Here is a 19752-nt window from a genome sequence, read left to right on the forward strand (position 1 = left end):
GATCATCCACAAACTCTGAGTTACTCTCAAGTGACCAAATGAGGAAGAAGTTTCAACAGCAAGAGAAAATACTATAAGATTTTTAGTAACAGAGGTAGAGAAAGTTGATCTGATAAATAATTTTGACAGTGGTATATACAGAATAGTGCATTTTAATTTTTCAATTAAATTTTTTTCACATAGGACATTCTTTTATGTGTACTGTTTAAATTTGGAAGATTTGTTTCTAATTACTTTCTGTGTTCATAATGTCACTATTTTTCATATTTTCTTTTCAAAGTGGCTTTCCTTTTTGCCAACATTAAAAACCAGCATTGTTATTCATAGTGCTTTGAGCTTTTCCTTTGAAGAACCAATTTTAAAAGATTTTACAAACGCAGGTTAATTCACACATTTTTATTTGATTTTCTAAAACAAATTCGAGTTTGCATTTAATAATTAAAATGTTACCAAATCTGTCAATTTTCTAAATATCTTCGCTTTTGAGGTGTATTTTCTTGGTGTATTTATGTTTTTCAGTTCTATTTTAAGGATCTGATAGTTCAGTTTACAAAGTCTGTTGAGCTTTTGAACACAAATTTGTTGCACTAAAAACTGAATTCAGAATGTTCCAAATTCTTCAAAGTTATAATGTTTGGAAAAAGTAAAAACTATTCGTGGATGCATTGTGTACACAAAGTTTTAAAACTTAAATGGGACATCTCCATACCCATGTTTAAAGGGATTTTTGACAGAATGATTTGATCTACTGAATCTAAAGTATTTGAAGGTTCTATGCACACATTTATGATGAAAAGGGAATTCTGTTTACAGAAATTGTGTCAGGGTGAGCAGCATTAACCACAAACTCATTAAAAATTTACAGCTGCAACATTTGGATAAGCACTGAGAAGAAAAAGCTCTAAAGTGGAATCCTATGACAACTGTACTAGAAAATTATACCTTATTCAAGGGGAAAGTCATCGAAATGACAAAGAGAACTCTGGAAATAGGCCGGATATTTTTAAATCAGCCCTCTGGTTCACACCTCATTTTTCACTAAATGAGCCAGTCCTATTAAATCCTAAAAATATACACATTACATTGCAATCACACCCACTTTATATTAACTAAATTATACAACAAAAGCAATAGTTTACAACATATAACATATGCATTTATAAAACATTACAATGTGCTCCTAAGCATTTTGTAGGGTTTTTTTTTTTGGGGGGGGGGAAATAATCTACTTAATTTAGCAAAGTTAAAATTTAGATTTTAATGTTTTTCACAAAGTGTTGCAAATTTTCAAAAAACCTCCTACCTCAATAAAAGATTGACAACAAAATCTTAACATGAAAATATCATAATCATTACATAAACACCATTAAGACCTTAGTTTTTAACATTTTTTATATTAATATATATATGTTTAGGCAATTTATTCCCTGCCTAAGTTCATTTCTCTACAACCAAAATCAACTTACAGAATTATTTTATTTCCTTTAAGGAACTCTTTCATGTTACTGCTATGTGTTCTCTATCATGGGGCAATCACCCACCTATTCATGTCCATATTTTTGTCTTGTGAAGAATGATACAACAGAATAGCTTTTTGGGGGAAGGACATTTATTTTTCTCTAAGTACTTTGCCCTTGAGATTAATACTGGGTGTTATATGTATTAATAGTTGGTCTTTTTCATTGGTGAGTAGTATTTGATTACACAAAGGACATGGAGTTCATTTGAATATTTATCTTCTGAAATCCAGTTGCATGATTTTCACTGATTTGCTATTACAAATTACACTGCTATGAACATCTGTGTACATTTATCTATGGAGATAAAATTTTAATTATCTGGGGCACAGCACTGAGTTTTAAGAGTTCTTTATATATTCATAAAAAGGTCCTTTGTTTAACATGTGATTTGCAAATGATTTTTTCATCAACTTTTCTTTTTATTCTCTAACAAGAATTTTCACTGTGCAGAGTTTTTTAGTTTGAAAATGCTTTAATTTAATGATGCTATCCTTTATAGATCATGATTGCAATATCATACTACCTACCATCAGGTCCCAGAGTTTCCTCTATGATTTCTTCTAGTAATTTAATAGTTTTATGGTTTGCATTGTAATAAGAGTCTCATTTATTTTTTATTGTAAGTAATTATGTACTTGTTTTTGTCAAGTCTAATATTTTCATCCAATTTGCCTTGTATTCCATAACTATTTTTTCTACTTTTGTTTCTTGCCTCATGTTGGATTGCTCTAATTTTTTTCTATTAATTCTCTGTTATTTTGGCCTTTGCATCTTCTTTTTTACTATTGTGGATACCAAACAGAATGCAGTGCACCCTGTTGTTATATTAAACACTAATATAATTTTTTTTTATTTTACAGGTTAAAAGATAGTTTCTAAATAAATGACTTTATAATGGAGAGCCTCTGGATTCATTTTCAGTGTTCATAATATACTTTAATTTCTCTATATTTTAAAGTCAAAAAATCTATGCAGACTTAACTTTTTGAGTGTAATTTAGTATTTTTTCTAGTGCTAAACTTATAAGCTTATATCTGGTATCATTATTCATGTGCCTTAAGAACAACTTAGTGCTTTATTCAAGTTCAGTCATTGATAAATTATCTCAACTGTTATTCATCTTTAAATGTCTTTATATAGCTTTCCTTCTTGGAAAATAGTTTTACAGAAAAAAATAATTCCATGCTGGCAGTTATGTTTTCTTTACTTCAGAAAATTTTATTATTTGATTTCTGATTCCATTGCTTCTGTTGGAAATCAGCTACATCCCTTTCACAGTAATATATCTTATATTTGGCTCATTTAAGATTTTTGTTTTGTTTATTTATCAGCAGTTTGAGTGTGATGTGTACAATTGCAATCATGTTTCTGTTTATCCTGGTTGGGTTTATAGTGCTATCAGGATTTATGGTTTAGCATATATAGCTTTCTCTATTCCTTCTCCATTATTTTCTTTGTATTCTCCCTCAATGATTCATATTACATTTCCAGATTTTTCTTTTCAGATTTTCAGATCTCTGGAATTCTCAACCCTGTCTTTTATTTCTTTGAACACATGAACAATAGGCTTTTTAAACCTGTCTCTATTAATCTTGTTATGTGAATCTTCCATGCATTTATTTCAATTGTCTGCTATTTCACTTGATTTGGGTCACAATATCCTCATTCCTCCTGTACTTGCATGCTTTTGACAAGTACAGGAAATTTTATGTGAAAAAATTTTTAAAGATAACTCAGACTGAGGATGATTTTATCTTCTTTCAAAGATAATTTATCATACTCTGGATGGACTAATGGTACCGTTGGGTCCAGGTCATCTCGATCTAATCAATGATTTGAAATTTCAGGCTGAGCTATAGTACCTGTGAATACAGGCATCTTCATCCCTGAGATATAATGAGCAACAATTTTTATTGTTATTATTTACATTCCTGGGCATGGTCAAAAGATCTGCTTATTAATTTTTCATGCTCTTATCAGACTTCAAATCCCATGTTCAATCAATTTTTCTCCCGATCACTTTTTCAAAGATTTGAACTCCTAATTTTTCAAAGAGCTCTCTGAAACCACTTTTAAAAATATTTTGATCAATTTTTCTCTCTGGGCTCATAAGAATTATTTGTTGAAATTACCTAGTACCTAGACTAAACTTCTCCATTATGTATTATTCATATAACAATCAAGATAAAAATAGTTATAAAAAACAATCTTCATGTAATATTATACTATCTTCAACAGGATTAATTAATACAAAGTGATATTACTATTGGAAAATGTCCTCATAAATTTATTTATAGTTCTCTTTTCTTGAGGATGTGAAGATTGGAAACACTTTTATTTTTGTTGTTAATTTGAAATAACTCTGCAACAGACACTTTAACATTCATAGTGCTAAAATGGTTGACTTTTCAAGATAGGATCAAATGCAATAATACAGTTTGAGCACATGAATCTTTACCAATGCACGCTGCAGTCTCATGTTTCCATTTTTATATATTAAAAATAAAATTGCCATCTCCTCTTTTTATTTTAGACATATACATATACAGTTGATCTTCCATTTCTGTGGGAACTACATCCATGGATTCAAACAACTGTGGATCATATAGTATGCCATTATATCTAAAATGTTTGTATCTGTACTGGGCTTACACAGATTTATTTCTTGTCATTATTTCCTAAATAATATAAAATACAAATGTTTGCATGCTATTTGCATTTTATTAACTATTTTAAGTAATTTAGATATGATTTGGAGTATACAGGAGAGTGTGAATAGGTTATATGCAGGTATTATGCCATTTTACACAAGAGATATGAGCAACCACGGCATGTGGTATTTGCTCTAGTCCAGGAATCCATAACCACAGATAGCAAGGAATGTTTACATACCAAGATGAAGATTCTATAGAATTCTAACAACTCTCAATTACATCATTTGCCTAGTAGAAGTAATGAATTTTGCATTAAAAGCAACATGTTACTTTAATAGAGAAACAGTGTAAATAGTTTAAATGAGTAGAATTTGATAATGGAAATAAGTTGAAATTTAAATGTAGATTATATCTTCAAAATAAGTAGAAGATGTAATTGCTCAGTTTGATGTAGAATCTCAACTTTTGGTTTATAATGGATATTCTATCCTTTGTAAGTTCTTATAATTGACTTGACATGCATAATATGCATATCTGTTTATATTTGATTTTTATTTTATTTTTTAATTTTTGGCTTTTAGAAGAACAATTTTGTTTTGATAAGCTATTATGTAAACATTTATATATCTAGTCCTTTACTTATACTGAAAGTATTTTTCTGATTAATTTCTCAGCTTAGTAAAATATCTTTCATCCTTTCTTATGTTTAGACTCAAATGAATGTTTGAAAGATGATTGTCCAAAAGTTAGTTATTAACATCCTCTAGTAATTTCAATATGTATACTTCATATTTATGTACCATTTCAACTTCCATGTTTCAGCCTTAACAATATGTGTGATAAAATATCGGGCCTTCTAAAATATATTTGTGTATGCTAGCATGCTTTTCTGATTTCTTTTTATGAGACATAGTGATAAGAATGTAATTTAATTTCCTCTGGTCCAAAGAAACTTCATATCTATTGTAGGATTTTATTAACTTAATAAAGAGTGACATTTGATCCAGGTTAACTATTGTTCACATCATTGTTCTTTTTTGACACATTCCTAGAGAATTTGCTCAAATGTTATTTTATTATATTATTTGATGTTGGAATATATTTTTTAAACTTTTGTTGTTGTACAAAAATGTTCACCTTCCTTATTATTACAAAGTGTTGACTACACCCCATCAATAGACATTCAATAATAGTGTTGAACATTCTCCTTATATCCAAAAAATCTGGCATGGCATAAGCCATAAATTAAGATAGTCTCTCAAATGAGATTGTTTTTTACAATGAATTGATCAGATGTTGTATCATTTTTACCTTCACGAGTCTTTCTGGCTCACAGATATATTGCTAAAATGAAATTATAATCAAAGAGACTTGTATGTATAAATAACTTTATATCATATATTATTATTATATAAATCCTGTTACATACTTACAGTTAACTACACATATATTATAAATATTATAAATTAAAATTTCACCAAAGTGGTGAACATGATTACTAACCAATGTGCTCAGCTGCATATTTGAACAAAATATGGAGATTCAGTTTTTTTCCCTTTAGAAAATGTTGAAAACAAATGAAGACAAAACAGTTAATGGCAGTCAAATTTAACATTGTTATGTCTATATCCTTTATATTCTCCTTGAATAATCAGAAGTAAGTTATATTTCTTTCTGAATATTTCAGAGTGACTTTAAACTAGTTTTAGCATTAAAACAAAATCAAATAATGAGAAATCATCAGATCTGTAAACTTATCAAAAGCTAATCAATTAACTTTGGTATTAAACTTTTTGAGTTCTTCATGTATGTGGATATTAATTCCCCTTCAGAAAAGTAACTGGCAAAGATTTTCTCCCATTCTCCCATTCTCTAGTCTCTCTATCATCATGCCCCCTTATTTCACTTGCTGTGCAGAAGGTTTTCGTTTTATTTTGCTTTGTTTTAATTTGATGCCATCATGTTTATTGATTCTTGGTTTTGTCTCTTGAGCTTCAGAGGTATTTTTAAGGAAGTTGGTTCTTGTACCAATATGTTTAAGGGTGAGCCTATGCTTTCATCTTATTGTGGCAGTGTTTCTGATCTATTTTCTAGGTCTGTAATCTACTTCAAGTTGACTTTTGTGAAGGGAGAAAGAGATCTAATTTCATTATTCTATGTATGGATATTAAGTTTTCCAGCATCATTTGTTAAAAGGGCTGTATTTTCTTCAACATGTTTTTGGCACTTTTATTGAATATCAAATGAAGGTCTTTATATGAGTTTGTCTTACTGTCTTTTATTTTATTTCATGCCTGTTTTGATGCCAGTACCATTCTGTCTTTGTTACTGTATTTCTATAGTATATTTTGAGATTAGGTATTGTGAAGCCTCCAGCCTTAGTCTTCTTGCTCAGTATTGGTTTGACTTTTACAAGTATTTTATTCTTCCACATAAATTTTAGGATTATTGTTCTAGTTCTGTGAAGAATATCATTGGTATTTTGATGGGAATTGCATTGAATTTTTATAACACTTTTGTTAATATAGACATTTTGACAATATAGATTTTGTCTATATTAGAACATGTGAGGTCTTTCCATTTTCTAAGGTTTTCTTCAGTTTCTTTCTTCAGTATGCAACAGTTTTCTTTGTAGAGGTCTTTCCTCTTTTTGATTAGATTTATTCCCAAGATTTCTTTCTTTTTTCTAAGGTCATTATGAATGGGATAATTTTACTAATTTTTTTTTTCTCAGAAGATTAATTATAGATTATAGGAAAGTGATAGTTTTTTCATATGTTGATTTTGTGCTCTGATACTTTATCAGCCCTAGAAATCTTTTGGTGTTATTTTGTGGGTCTTCAAATATAGGAACAAGTCATCAAGAGAGATACTTTAACCTTTAACCTCTTATTTTCCTACTTGTATATCTTTAATTTCCTTCTTTTATTTGATGCACTGATTAGAATTTCAAGAACTATATTGAATAGGATTGGTGAGAGTGTACATTTTTTTTTCCTGTTCCTTGTTTTAGAGGAAATGCTTTGATATTTTTACCTTTAGTATTATTTTTACTTTAGATTTGTCAGACATAGACTTTAAAATTTTGATATTTCTATTTCTAATTTTTCCAGCATTTTTAACATGACAGGAGGTTGAGTTTTGTCTGAAGCTTTTTCTGCAGCTATTGAGATAATCATGTGATTCTTATTTTTAATTCTTTTTATGTGATGAGTTACATTTATTGATTTGTATAAGTAGAACCATATTTATATCACTGGAATAAAACCCATTTGATAACAGAGTGCTATCCTCTTAATGTTTAAGTGTGGCTTATTAATATTTTATTAAGGATTTTTGTATCTATGTGCATCACGAATATTGGTCTGTAGCTTTCTTTCCTTGATTGTGTCTTTGGTTTTTGTATCCATATGATACTGACTTCATAGAGTAGATTTGGAAGTGTTCCCTCTCTTTATATTTCATGGAATTATTTAAGAAAGATTAACAATAGTTATTCTTTAAAGGTCTGTTAGAACTTTGATGCGAATCAATTCAGTCCTGAGATTTTCTTTGTTGGAAAGCTTTCAATTGCTGCTTCAATCCCACGGCTTGATATTGATCTGTTTTGGCTATCTATATCCTCATGGTTCAATTTGGGTAGGTCATATGTGTCTAGAAAGTTAATATCTTCTACATTTTCCTGTTTATTGCAGTACCAATTTTCAAAATAGATTCTAATGTTTCTCTGGATTTCAGAGGCATCTGTGGTTACATCTCTTTTTCATCTCTAATTTTGCTATTTTGGGTCTTCTCTCTCATTTAACTCGTTTGGCTTAAAGGTTTATCAATCTTGTGTATCTTTTCAAGAAAATGCAATCTTTGTTGCAAGAATAATTTGTATTGCTTTTTATTTTTAATTTTACTAATTTTGGCTCTGATTTTATTTCCTGTCTTCTACTTATTTTGAATTAATTTGTTTTTTTTTTTCTTTTCCAGGGCCTTTAGGTATAATATTTGATTATTTATTTGGGATCTTTCTGTTTTGTTTTGTTTTCATGTACGATCCTATAAACTTCCCTGTTAGAATTACTTTCATAATGTCCCAGAATTTTTGTATGTTTTATTGCTGTTCTCATTTGTTTTTAAAAATTGTTTGATTTCTCCCCTGATTTCTTCTATAACATACTCCTACTTCAAAATTCTATTAGTTAATCTGCAGAAGTTAAAAGTAGTTTCTGTTCTTTATCTAGTTATTGATTTCTAATTTTATTCCAATATAATTTGATAGAATGCATTCTCTCTCTTTTTCGTTTTTCTTTGCAAGACTTGCTTTGTGTCCTAAAATACAGCATATTTTTCAAAAGGTTCCAGGTTCCATGTCCAACTGAGAAAAAAATAAATTCCATTTTTCATATAGGAAATATTTTATAGGTATACATTAGGTTTATTTTATTAATAGTTTTTTTTTTTTTTTTAAGTTCTGAAGAACCTTTAGTTTTTATCTGGGAATTCAGGAACTCACTGCTGTTGATTCTTCTAGAGATGCTGGACACAGGAACGATTTCCATGTTTGCTATATTTTTCTTGCCAGATGGTGCTTGTTAGTCAGTCCAGATGTCAAAATCTGTATACTTGGAGGATGGTGCATCTTCTAGTTGTTTTTGTTGGGTGTAGAAGTATAGGGTACATGACTCAGGACTGTTGCTGATTGGAATGATGGCCCCTGATCCCCACAGCTAGAATTTCTTTGTATGTGTGGCCTGTGAATGCGGACTCCCTGCGAGCAGTCTGTGGCAAAAATCCCACTCCCGCTGACTGATGTGGATGACTGGGGTACTGTTCCATGACTGGAGTAGAGTGCCTGTTGGCCAACCTTCCTCTGAGCTCCTTTAGCTCTCTGTTGATTATGAATCCTTGAGTACCCGCCTCCCTCTTCAGGGGCTTCTTTGTAGTGATGCTATCTAAGCACATGGTGACTTTCTGCAACTGAGGGGCCTGTGAGTACAGGCTCTCTGCTGGCAGACTGTTGCATAGGAGTCTCACCCTGGCTACTGCAGATCATTGGTTTTTACCTGTTACTCTGAAAAGGGTAGGATATCAGGTTGCCTGAGCTCCTGCAGAGGCTCTGGGGAGCTTGGACTGGAGTTAGCATTCCCTCGAAGTGATTTGTTCTTGTGTCAGCTCTACCATAATCCCCTTGTGTATGTGTAAGGGTGGAGTGGAGAGAAGGTTTGTATGACCTTCAACTAGTAATGATCCCTCTACAAGTTTCTTCTAGATGTATCACTCAGACAAACCACTTCAGAGGCATTCCCTGTGGTTTTATTTGTTATTATCTATAGGCGGGGAGAAGATTAATTTATTCAATTTCTTTTGGGGAGGCTGGCTAGTTGTTGACTCTACAAACTGGTTGCCCTGCCTGAAACAGCTTTCTACTCACAATTTGGACTAAACTGTATGATCTCCTTCACTGTCTTTGCTGCATCTGCCCATTTTAATTGGATTCACATTTCTTTCCAAATATTGATATGGACTTTTCCTTCCCCTCTTTCTCTCTTTGTTATCCCTCTCCCAACTGTACCCCTATCAGAGTTTCAGATCAAGGACTCGTCCTGATTTTCCACTCCAGTAACCAAATTCCAAGTCCCTTCATATCCCAAGTTGTCCAATATTGAGTTTCTGGGTGTTAATTCTGTTACTTACCTTTCTGGCCAATTGTTCTTTCACTGCTTTGTTTCTGGGATTTGGGTCAGGGTTTCCTGCCTAGATCCACACTGCCATCATCTGAGTCTTAGTATGTCCTTTCATTTTAAATTAACTACTTGCATATCATCAATTCTCCTTAAGTCCTCTATGGTTCTTCTAAGGAAAATTTATTTACGTTAGCATCTTATTTAATTCTTTAAAATAATAAGTATTCACCTGGCCATTTCACTAGTTTGTGCAGTAGATGAATGCCAATAAAGATAAGTAAAAATTATTTTAAAATTATGAAAAAAATTATTTTAAATCTAAATCACCTTCTTCTTTCCAGGTATTTTTGGCCGAATACACAGGACCTCTGCTAATATATCTCCTGTTTTATTTGAGGATCTCATATGTATATGACATGAAGGAGAGCACTAGAAGGGTGCGCCACCCAGTGGTACAGTAAGTGATGCAGTAGCTCTTATAGGGGAGGAGAAGCTTCTCAGATTACAATGGGATTACAACTGGATAAACCCATCAGAAATAGAAAATATTATGTCTAAATGCAGGTAATTTGCCTAATTTATGGAACATTAGAGCTTAGCAACACAGTAAATTGTAGACTTACCAGCTGTTCACCCTCACGATTGTATGGCTAGCAGTGGCATATGACGCACTGTTGCTGCCCAAAACATCAGAGTCTTGTACTACACATCCATTGCAGGGAACAAAAAATGTAAGTTTGAAGTAAAATTTGTTGTACTGAATATGTATGGAGTTGATAAATTTTTTTTAGAACTCATGAGTCCAGCTATCATTCATTGGATTCATTGGGGGTCTTCTGTAGCAAGCAGACACCATGTTAAGAATGTTTGTTTGTAAACCCAATTAAAGTATATTCTATTAGATAAAAACATATTTAGGTAATTATAAGTAGTATGTACCAACCAACTTGCATATTTATAAACATGGAACTATTATGTATAATTCAAATAGAGAAAATTCAAATAATAATTATAAGGTAATTGGAAAATCAGAAGTATTATAAACAGAAACAAATTTAAAAAGCTGAGAGGTCATGTATGGGGCTCAAAATGCAAATGCTTCTCTGAAAAAGACATTGGCAATGTTGCATAGGAAAGAGGAATGGCAGTACTAAGCAGGGAAAAATGTTCTACAGGTTACATTTAGTAAATCGTAAGTATGACGGAATTTAAAAAGAGTAGGTCAGATATCAAACTAATTTATATAACCACTATAGTCAGCATATTGTGAATATAATCTCTTGCAAATAAAGCATGCCAAATTAAAGAATAATTATTCAAAGTCCCACATTAAGATATAGCTTAAAATTTTGTTTAAAGAAAAAAAAAACTGAACGAATGAATTCATTAAAATTGCTGTAGATGAATTAAAAAGCAAAATATAAATGTTAAAGACATTTGAATAATAGAAGATAGAGAAGGAACTTGGCCCTGACTTTCTCATCTTCAGTCAGGCTTCCCCTTGCCCTTAATCAGTGTGCTTCAGTCACCCGACCTCCTTTCCTATCCACCATGTTCCCTTCCACTCTAGGGTGTTTGCTCATTCCCTCTCCTCAGTGCCTCTTTCTTTTTTATACTTAAACATTAAACAGAAGATCAATATTCCTTATTTTGTGTAACCATTCCTTCTCCTTCCATAACAAAGATAATACTAAAAGGATTGTCCCTTAAATAATTTAGCAATTTAATATTATGTGTTCACATAATTATTTGCTTTCTATTTCCCTCAATAGAGTTTTAAGGTTTACAATTAATGTATGTAGATTTCCAGTCTGTTTCACGGTTTAACATATTACTTGACTTACATGATATCCCCAATACAATATTGTAATTAATAGGTAAAATGAACCAATTACATAAATCTTTATTTTACCTTGGGTGCTTTGAGAAGATGAAAGGGGAAAACCTGATCAGACTTGGAGTTTTGAGATGAACTGTCTAAGAAAATGAAAGTGGAACTTTTTTCTTTGATTTTTTTGAGGGATGAGTCATATCTCAACTAGTGAATCTGAGGGATTTTCATGTGGAAATGATATACGATACAAACCACTTTTGTGAGGTAGCAACAGAAAGAAGTCTAGAACAGCAGAACAGAGCCAAGCAAGGAGAGAATGGATCTCATTGATGATGGTCTTTCTTAGGAATATTAACTTCTTTTTTTTTCTTAAATGAAAAGGAATGTCTACTTCATTTAGAAAATGACTGAGGTTGAGAGATTAGAAAGAAAATGTAATGGCTACCACTAATTTTTAGAACAAATAGGTAATGTACTAGATACACAGAGTTGCACAAATAAAGAACATTTTCAGCAGCATTCTCAAAAAAAAAAAACTGACAGTTAATTCACCTACAGCAATTTTGTTTCTTAAACAGAATATTTAATAATATTTCAGTGATGAATGTGTGTCATATTGTATAGATGAAAACATGTCAGAGTAGATGTATATAAACTCCTTTTGAAATTTAGGCATTTAATGGAAAAGTACAAAATGATATCAAGACTTCTTAGACAACCTTATTTCAGGACAATGTTTCTCAAGATTTGGAAGATCCATTTTCAAATGCAACACCTAATTGTCACAAACTCAAATGTTAACTTATACAAATTGCTTTCAGTCATATTACAAAATAATGTTTTTCCTTTTTTCATTTTGTTTTGCTAAATTCATACAGAACATTCAAGCACCATAAAATTCTTTGGATCTCTTAGAAATCTTTGAGCACTGGGATTAAGGTCGTATCTCCTACAGAATCTTTATCAAGTATTTCCTGAATATCAACCTAGTAGCTAAACATTTCCTTCTTCATCTTCTTCAAGAGAAACCTGGTGCCCTGCCTCTCTTGCAACTTCGTAGAGTTAAAACTGTGCCTTATTTCATAAGCCTCACATCTTGAATCTTACTTGATAAAGAATAAGATATTCTCAAATATTATGATTGGGAAAAAGAACTGAATTCAAACTTATTTGTGAATTTACAATAAGCTTAGGAATGGACAAAGAAAAAACTAGTGCTTGGTAGGAAGCCCAACATAATCGCATAGTATAATATATTTCAAAATGAAATCAGATGTGGTGAGTTATCAATTATGTACAATATGGCCTATATCTGAACAGAAAAACTGTAGCTGTATATGCTGTGTATGTGCTTTTGTTTCCTATGCCCTTGTGTGATAATATAAAACAAATGGGGGACCTGATTCATAGGTATCATATCTTGAGCCAAAATTTCTTATTTAGGGGCTTAATCTAAAGTTTGTGCTTTCTTAAAAAAGGTGGGAAATTGTATTACACAGGCATTTTTATAACTACTCTGAAATGTAACCCAGAGGTGAGGAGAGACACCATTTCCCTTACCAATCCTTAGAATTTACAAATCAATCTTCTATATCAGGACATTTGCTTTTTGTTTTGTTTTGTTTTATATTGTGTTGTTTTGCTGCTTAGGAAGCTCGTACTCCAGATACCCACATTGTTTTGTCTTCCACCTTTTAAATAATTTTTGTTTTAATTACTAATATACGCATCACATAGAACATGTGTCAGACATGACAGGTATCTAATTATACTTTTATGAATTAATAAATGATAGACTTCCATTTGACTTAATCAGCATAATATTGTTTAATTTTTGTTTGCTTTCCTTAAAGTTAGTAGTAGATAAGCCAGAAATCATTCTTGTTGTTGTTGCTATTGAGCTGGGAATTGAACACAGGACCTCCCACATGCTACACAAGTGCTCTATCACTGCACACAAAACTCATTAATTCATTTTCGTTTAAATAAATTTTCAACTTGATAAATAATCTCAATGTCTGATTTTACAAAGAGTAAATGGTATGTAAAATTTTATGTTTAAACTCTATTGGTAAAATTATATCATCTTTGATTCATACTGATTTTGTTAACAGCAGAGTTTTTGAGATTTGACCTTTTTCTTTCTAACAAAATATCTGATGATTTTAATGAAATTCTTCTTAGTATATCTAGAAAAAATATACTTATGTAAGACATACTTGATATTTACTTTTAAAATAACAGCTATATTAAAATGACAAGAAGTAGCAACTTACAATACAACAAAAAATGCATGAAAAGATGAAATATTACAACATGCTATGTGGGTAAAAACAAATAAAAAAGATGGTGGAATGCAACAGACATCATTACCCTACGTACATGTATGATTACATGAATGGTATGACTATATATCATGCACAATCATAGAAACGACAATTTGTACCTTATTTGTGTACAATTAATGAAAATGCAGTCTGTAAAAATAAAAATAAATAAATGCAATTTTTTACTACAAAAAAGTTGCATTATGACTGTATAGAAAATGAAATTAAAACATTCTCAATTTTACTATTTCCTAAAGGACAACCAGAAATTAAAGTTATTTTGTACATTATTAAATGTCAAGTGCATTCTAAGTAGATTTGGGATATTTTTAAAGTTTGTAAATTGTCTGCTTCAATCTTGAGGCATTTTGATATGAAGACATTTGCAATTATGATATTTAGACATACTTCTGGAGCAGGTGTGAGCATAACAGTTTAGGATTTATATTGTAAAATATTTCTAGTATTATCAAAAGTAAATTTAAAGATTCCTACAACACTTATTTAATTATTAATTTTACAAGAATTCTAGAATAAAATATTAGTAAACACTTGTGTTTGGTCACCAGAGTCAATTTTTTCTCATACATGGAGTATTATAGTAAACTAAAAAAAAAAAAAAAAGTAAAATATCTCATGGAAAACAAGCAAGAAAGGAATTTGGAAGGGAATTTAATGTTTGTTTGTTTTTTCCAGTTTGGCTTGCTTCTTCCATTGTATACATTATATCCGATATCTTTTGGAAACTTTATTTGTTCACAAAGTTTCTGCAGGACGTACACCTTTGAAAAATTTGATACAGGTGGGGATTAATTTGTTTTGTATTTTAATTATTATTGAAGAAATTTGTATATTGATCATTAGCAAAGCATTAAATGTTTATTTTCCTCAAGAGTAGATTTTTTTCTGATTGTGTCAGCATTTATTAAACCTTCTTTTCCTGAAATATCCTTCCTGTGTAATTCTATTTGAGCTGCACTTAGTCAAGAATTATGCAGAGAGATTTGCCATGGTCTTATCTTACAAGACCAACTAGATACTCTAAGGAATATTTTCATTTTCAGAAGAGTTAGCACTGAATTGAGATTCTTTTAGTGCCTCTTGAAAAGAATAAACGTCACATATGAATATTCCTAAAATATACACTTTTGTGTGATTAATGTGACAATAACTATATCCTATTTATGATAGTAATCAGTGTAATGCTATGGTCTTTGCTCCTCCCAGAAATGGTGAATGTAACAGTTATCAACTACCAAATAACTATCAAACCTGGGAAATTGTTAAAAGATTAAGTTAAAAATGTATAATGGATAACATTGGTCACTTTAATTTGTCCTTTTAAACTCAAATATAATTTTCGCTTTGAAATTGATTTAAAAGATACGTTCTCAAGCAAAAAAGTGCCCTGATTTTTGGCAAATACCACCTTTCTAAAATGTCCCCCAAGTAGCCCTAATTTTGTTATTGACATTCTAACACAGAGGTAAACCCTAGAATGCTATGAACTCAGAAATCATTCAGAGGAGCATTTATTCATTTTTATTTATTTAGTTTTTCCTCTATTTTTAAAATTGCTTTTGCAGCAACTTCAAACTCTGTACCTCATAGCCTAGTATTCCTAAATCTAGACTATATTGGAAAGGGTCTAGTCAATCAAAATGTATATCTGCTAATGATTAAATAATTTATTATTTTATCCCCTTACAGTTAGAACAACTTTATGCAGTAATTTTTAAAAACATTTTTAACCTCATTCATATTTTTGATATACAAAACCATTCTTGATAAATCTTTCTAAAACATAAAAACTACATTTTACCTATATTGTAAATACCCATTAATGTCAGTAATAGTGGAACAAGGGAATATACATCCTCAGATATAGAAAGATTTTTAAAATGTTGCCTTCGTAATTGAAGAATTTCATTTTTCTAGTTTAGACAATTTATACAATTTTATGTACAAAGAATGACTTAGTGTATGAAATGAATGTATGAGGTGGCTTCCAATGATTTCACATGTATAGTTTCCATAACTTCTGTTTTGCTTTGTTTATTTTTAGGGTTGTGCCTTTTACTGGGGATTCACTTCTTGGATTGCCTACTACATTAATCATCCATGGTATACACCACCGTGTATGTAGAATTTCTTCTCATCTAACCACATACTAAATTGCCAACCTTAAAATTTTGCTTTAATTACATAGAAAAGATGAAAAGTATGGTGTACTTCAAGGAATAAGTAACAAAAAACTATCAATTTTAATGTGTTTTCATATCATAATTTATTGTTTTATGCAGAACTAAGAGACTGAAATTGACTTACAGATTTATTTTCTCTTTATAAGGACTGTAGAAAAATTATTTGTTGAATTGTAAAACTTCGAAAGGAAACATAAAAAATGACAGAATAAAGATTAAAAAGAAAATATTTATATAATTATATACTACAAGTGTTTTAGTGTGCTACTTCATTGCTGTCACTAAAAGATTCAACCAGAACAATTTTAAAGGAAGAAAAGTTATTTGAGGGCTCACGGTTTCAGAGGTCTTGGTTCATAGAAAGCTGGTTCCATTGGTCTGGGCTTGAGGTGAAGCTGAACATTCTGGCAAAAGAGTGTGGCAAAGGGCAGCGGCTTACATCATGATCCAGGAGACAGAGAGAGAGTGTCTCCAGTCTTCAGTTGCAGAATATATACCCCCAAACCACACCCTAATTCCCACATCCTTCAGCCATACCCCTCCACTTTAGGTACCACTCAGTTAATCCCTGTTGGAGATTAATTCACTGATTGGGTTAAGACTCTTAAAACTCCAATCATTTCTCCTCTGAACCTTCTTGCATTGTCTCACATGTGAGCTTTATGGGGACACCTCACATCCAAACCATAAAAAGTCAGCCATAAACTATGTTACAAGTAAATGATAAGTATTGTTATTATTTTAAATTTGATTCACTGAGGAAAAATAAACACATTTTTTTCTGTCACATATAGATGCCTATTTATAGATTAATATTTTAAATATTTTGGCCCTTGATACAAATAAACAATTTGGAGCAAAGCACAATAGGCCAAACCTGAATCCTTGTTCTTAATGTTGTGGAAAACAGGCTTGTCCTAATCAGTGAATTCCATTTCTTTATTATACTCATACATTTCTCAGATTTTACTACAGTATGTAAAGAACACAGAGTCCAATAATTAAATGTTTTCTCATTATATGACAAGTTCTTTGTTCAATATAAAATGAAAGGAAGTAAAGAGTAATTTATTATAATGTTCAAAATGTAATTCTCTTCTAAATACTAACATGTAACTAGTAATATTGAAGGAGAAATTTTTCTAATCTTACATAATTGGTTTTTCAAATATTTTATTATAGGATGCTCTAATTATCCATAGGATCTGAACAGATTGATGTATTTATACTGTGTTGATAAGAGCAGCTAGTAATAAATGATACATTCATATATCAAGTACAAAATAACAGATTATTTTGTAAGTGTATAAAAAGTATTGAAAGTAACTGTTTAAATGTATATTCCTTTTGTAGTTGCTATTTCATTTGTAGTTGAACATTATTAAGTAAGTGTAAATTTAAGTAGGACTCAATTCAGTGAAACATGTTACATTACAATACAGATTTCAAGTGGAAAGTATCTTGTATTGACCGTCCACACTTTACAGGTTTGTAATATACATGGAGTTTAGTTCCATATATCATCAATCAAATTTCAGTTTCTACAGTATGCTATTACAATTGTATAAAATACAAATTTTGCAAGTTATTCATAAATCTACAACTCTAGGTAAGCCATAGATGTACATAAGTGACCAGTCATGTCTGACTTTAATTGGTAATTGAACATATGTTACAATTAAATACTTAATAGCTCCTTTTGGTAGCATTTATCAAGGTTACAAATTTACATTCATCTGCATGTGAGCATGTAATCACTGTTTGTTTCTTGATCAGACTATAAGTTTTATTAAGGTAAGGTTTGCTTTTAGCTTTTCCTATAATTTATCACAAGCATACAGTAAGTGCAGTCCTATTATATGAATTCCTAATGGAAATTGCAGAGTGAGTGAAGTTATGTCAGGTTGTATCAACAAGTAAAAGAATAACAGTAAATAGAAACTAGTATAACATAATTATCACAATTTAGATAAAGAAGAATGTTTCATTATAAGAAAAACTATATATAATATTAAGGGAAAAGGTAGTTTTAAGTTCTATGATGAAAATATAATGCAGCTGGGCATGTTGGCACAGGCCTGTAATCACAGTGACTTGGGAGGCTGGGGCAAGAGGGTCTCAAGTTCCAGACTATACTTAGCAGCTTAGTAAGGCCCTAAGCATCTTAGCAAGACCCCGTTTCAAAACAAAATATTAAAAGGACTGGGATGTGGCTTAGTGAGTGCCCCTGGGTTCAATCCCTCATACAAAAGAAAAAATATATATATATATATATACTGATATATATATATATATATATATATTTACTGATGTATATATATATTTACTGATGTATATATATATATCTCAGTTAAAATAGTGTCGGTTATAGAACACTCCCATATATGTAACCAATTAAAATAATGAGTAAATAAAAACAATGATGCAAAATACAAATTACTGTTAACATTTTTCTTTTTATTGTTAGACATTAAAAAAGAGACATTTGGGGTACCATTATATGTTAAGCCATACTATTTTTGCTTTTAAAATAAGAAATGATAAATGACAGAGATTAAATCTTTCTTTAAAGAGATTAATAACACAAACTAGTTTTAGATTTCTCTTTAAATATCATTGCAGCACTAGAAAAGTTTTCTCTTTTCAACAAAAATATTTACAACGCTTTAGTATCATCCCCAAATGTAGATAATATACCTCATCATACTGCTGATTACTGAATAGTCATGACCATTAAACACTGTCTGAATTACATCTGTAGTGTGACAATACAAAGTGAGTATTTGCATAAAATCTTTTTTCCTACTTTCTAGCATTTGGAAATAGGCAAGTCACAGTATCTGCTATCAATTTTCTGGTATGTATCAAATATTCATTTGCTACTCATGCTCTAATTTTTGTATTATTAAGAACATAAAATACATTGCTTTTGAGAATTTTTCATGTAGAAAAGAAGAACTATTTTTATGTCAATATATTATATATAGTGCTATAAAATGAAGTAAGTCAACTTCCTATAATCAATTCATTACCTCTCTAAATCTTTTAATCAACATATTGTAGTTATTTATAAATGATAATAATAATCATTTGAACTATTGTAACTATTGAAAACATAGTCATTCTTCCTATTATCTACAGTCACCAATTTACAAAATACTAAGAACAAAAAATTTTACAAGTGTACCATATAGACATCCAAAAACAACTTTGACAAAATGGTGAATGTAGCTAATTCAGCATGAAGAAGTCTGCCCTCAAGTTTTTATTTTCTTTTTCATTTTATTTGGTATTGGGATTGAATCCAGGGCCTTGAGTCTTTCCAAATTTTTTTCAATCCTGTTCTTTAGAACTTTTCTATGGAACCAAACACACTTATTGATTGAACTATGTACTAGTTTATATCAAACTGTATATTAGTAAGTCAAAAAGAATATTACTTCATTTGTTAAACTACTATAATGTTATAATGCAGGAAAATGGTGCTGTTACTTGCATATTTATTTAAATATTTTTGAGAGGATTTGAATATGTTGCT

At 30.6% G+C, this 19752-nt stretch overlaps 1 protein-coding gene across 1 annotated transcript in view; it reads left to right on the forward strand.

Annotated features, from left to right (window-relative positions):
* Positions 1-19752, forward strand: part of Tecrl (trans-2,3-enoyl-CoA reductase like) — a 115339-nt gene that overhangs the window by 78102 nt on the left and 17485 nt on the right. Inside the window, exons 5-8 of the mRNA XM_047565717.1 lie at positions 10191-10306; positions 14707-14812; positions 16076-16148; positions 19028-19071. Coding sequence (XP_047421673.1) covers positions 10191-10306; positions 14707-14812; positions 16076-16148; positions 19028-19071 — 339 coding nt within the window. The remainder of the gene's footprint in view (positions 1-10190; positions 10307-14706; positions 14813-16075; positions 16149-19027; positions 19072-19752) is intronic.

This window comes from Sciurus carolinensis, chromosome 10 (genome assembly GCF_902686445.1).
Source record: "Sciurus carolinensis chromosome 10, mSciCar1.2, whole genome shotgun sequence".
In the NCBI taxonomy this organism is placed as follows: domain Eukaryota; kingdom Metazoa; phylum Chordata; class Mammalia; order Rodentia; family Sciuridae; genus Sciurus; species Sciurus carolinensis.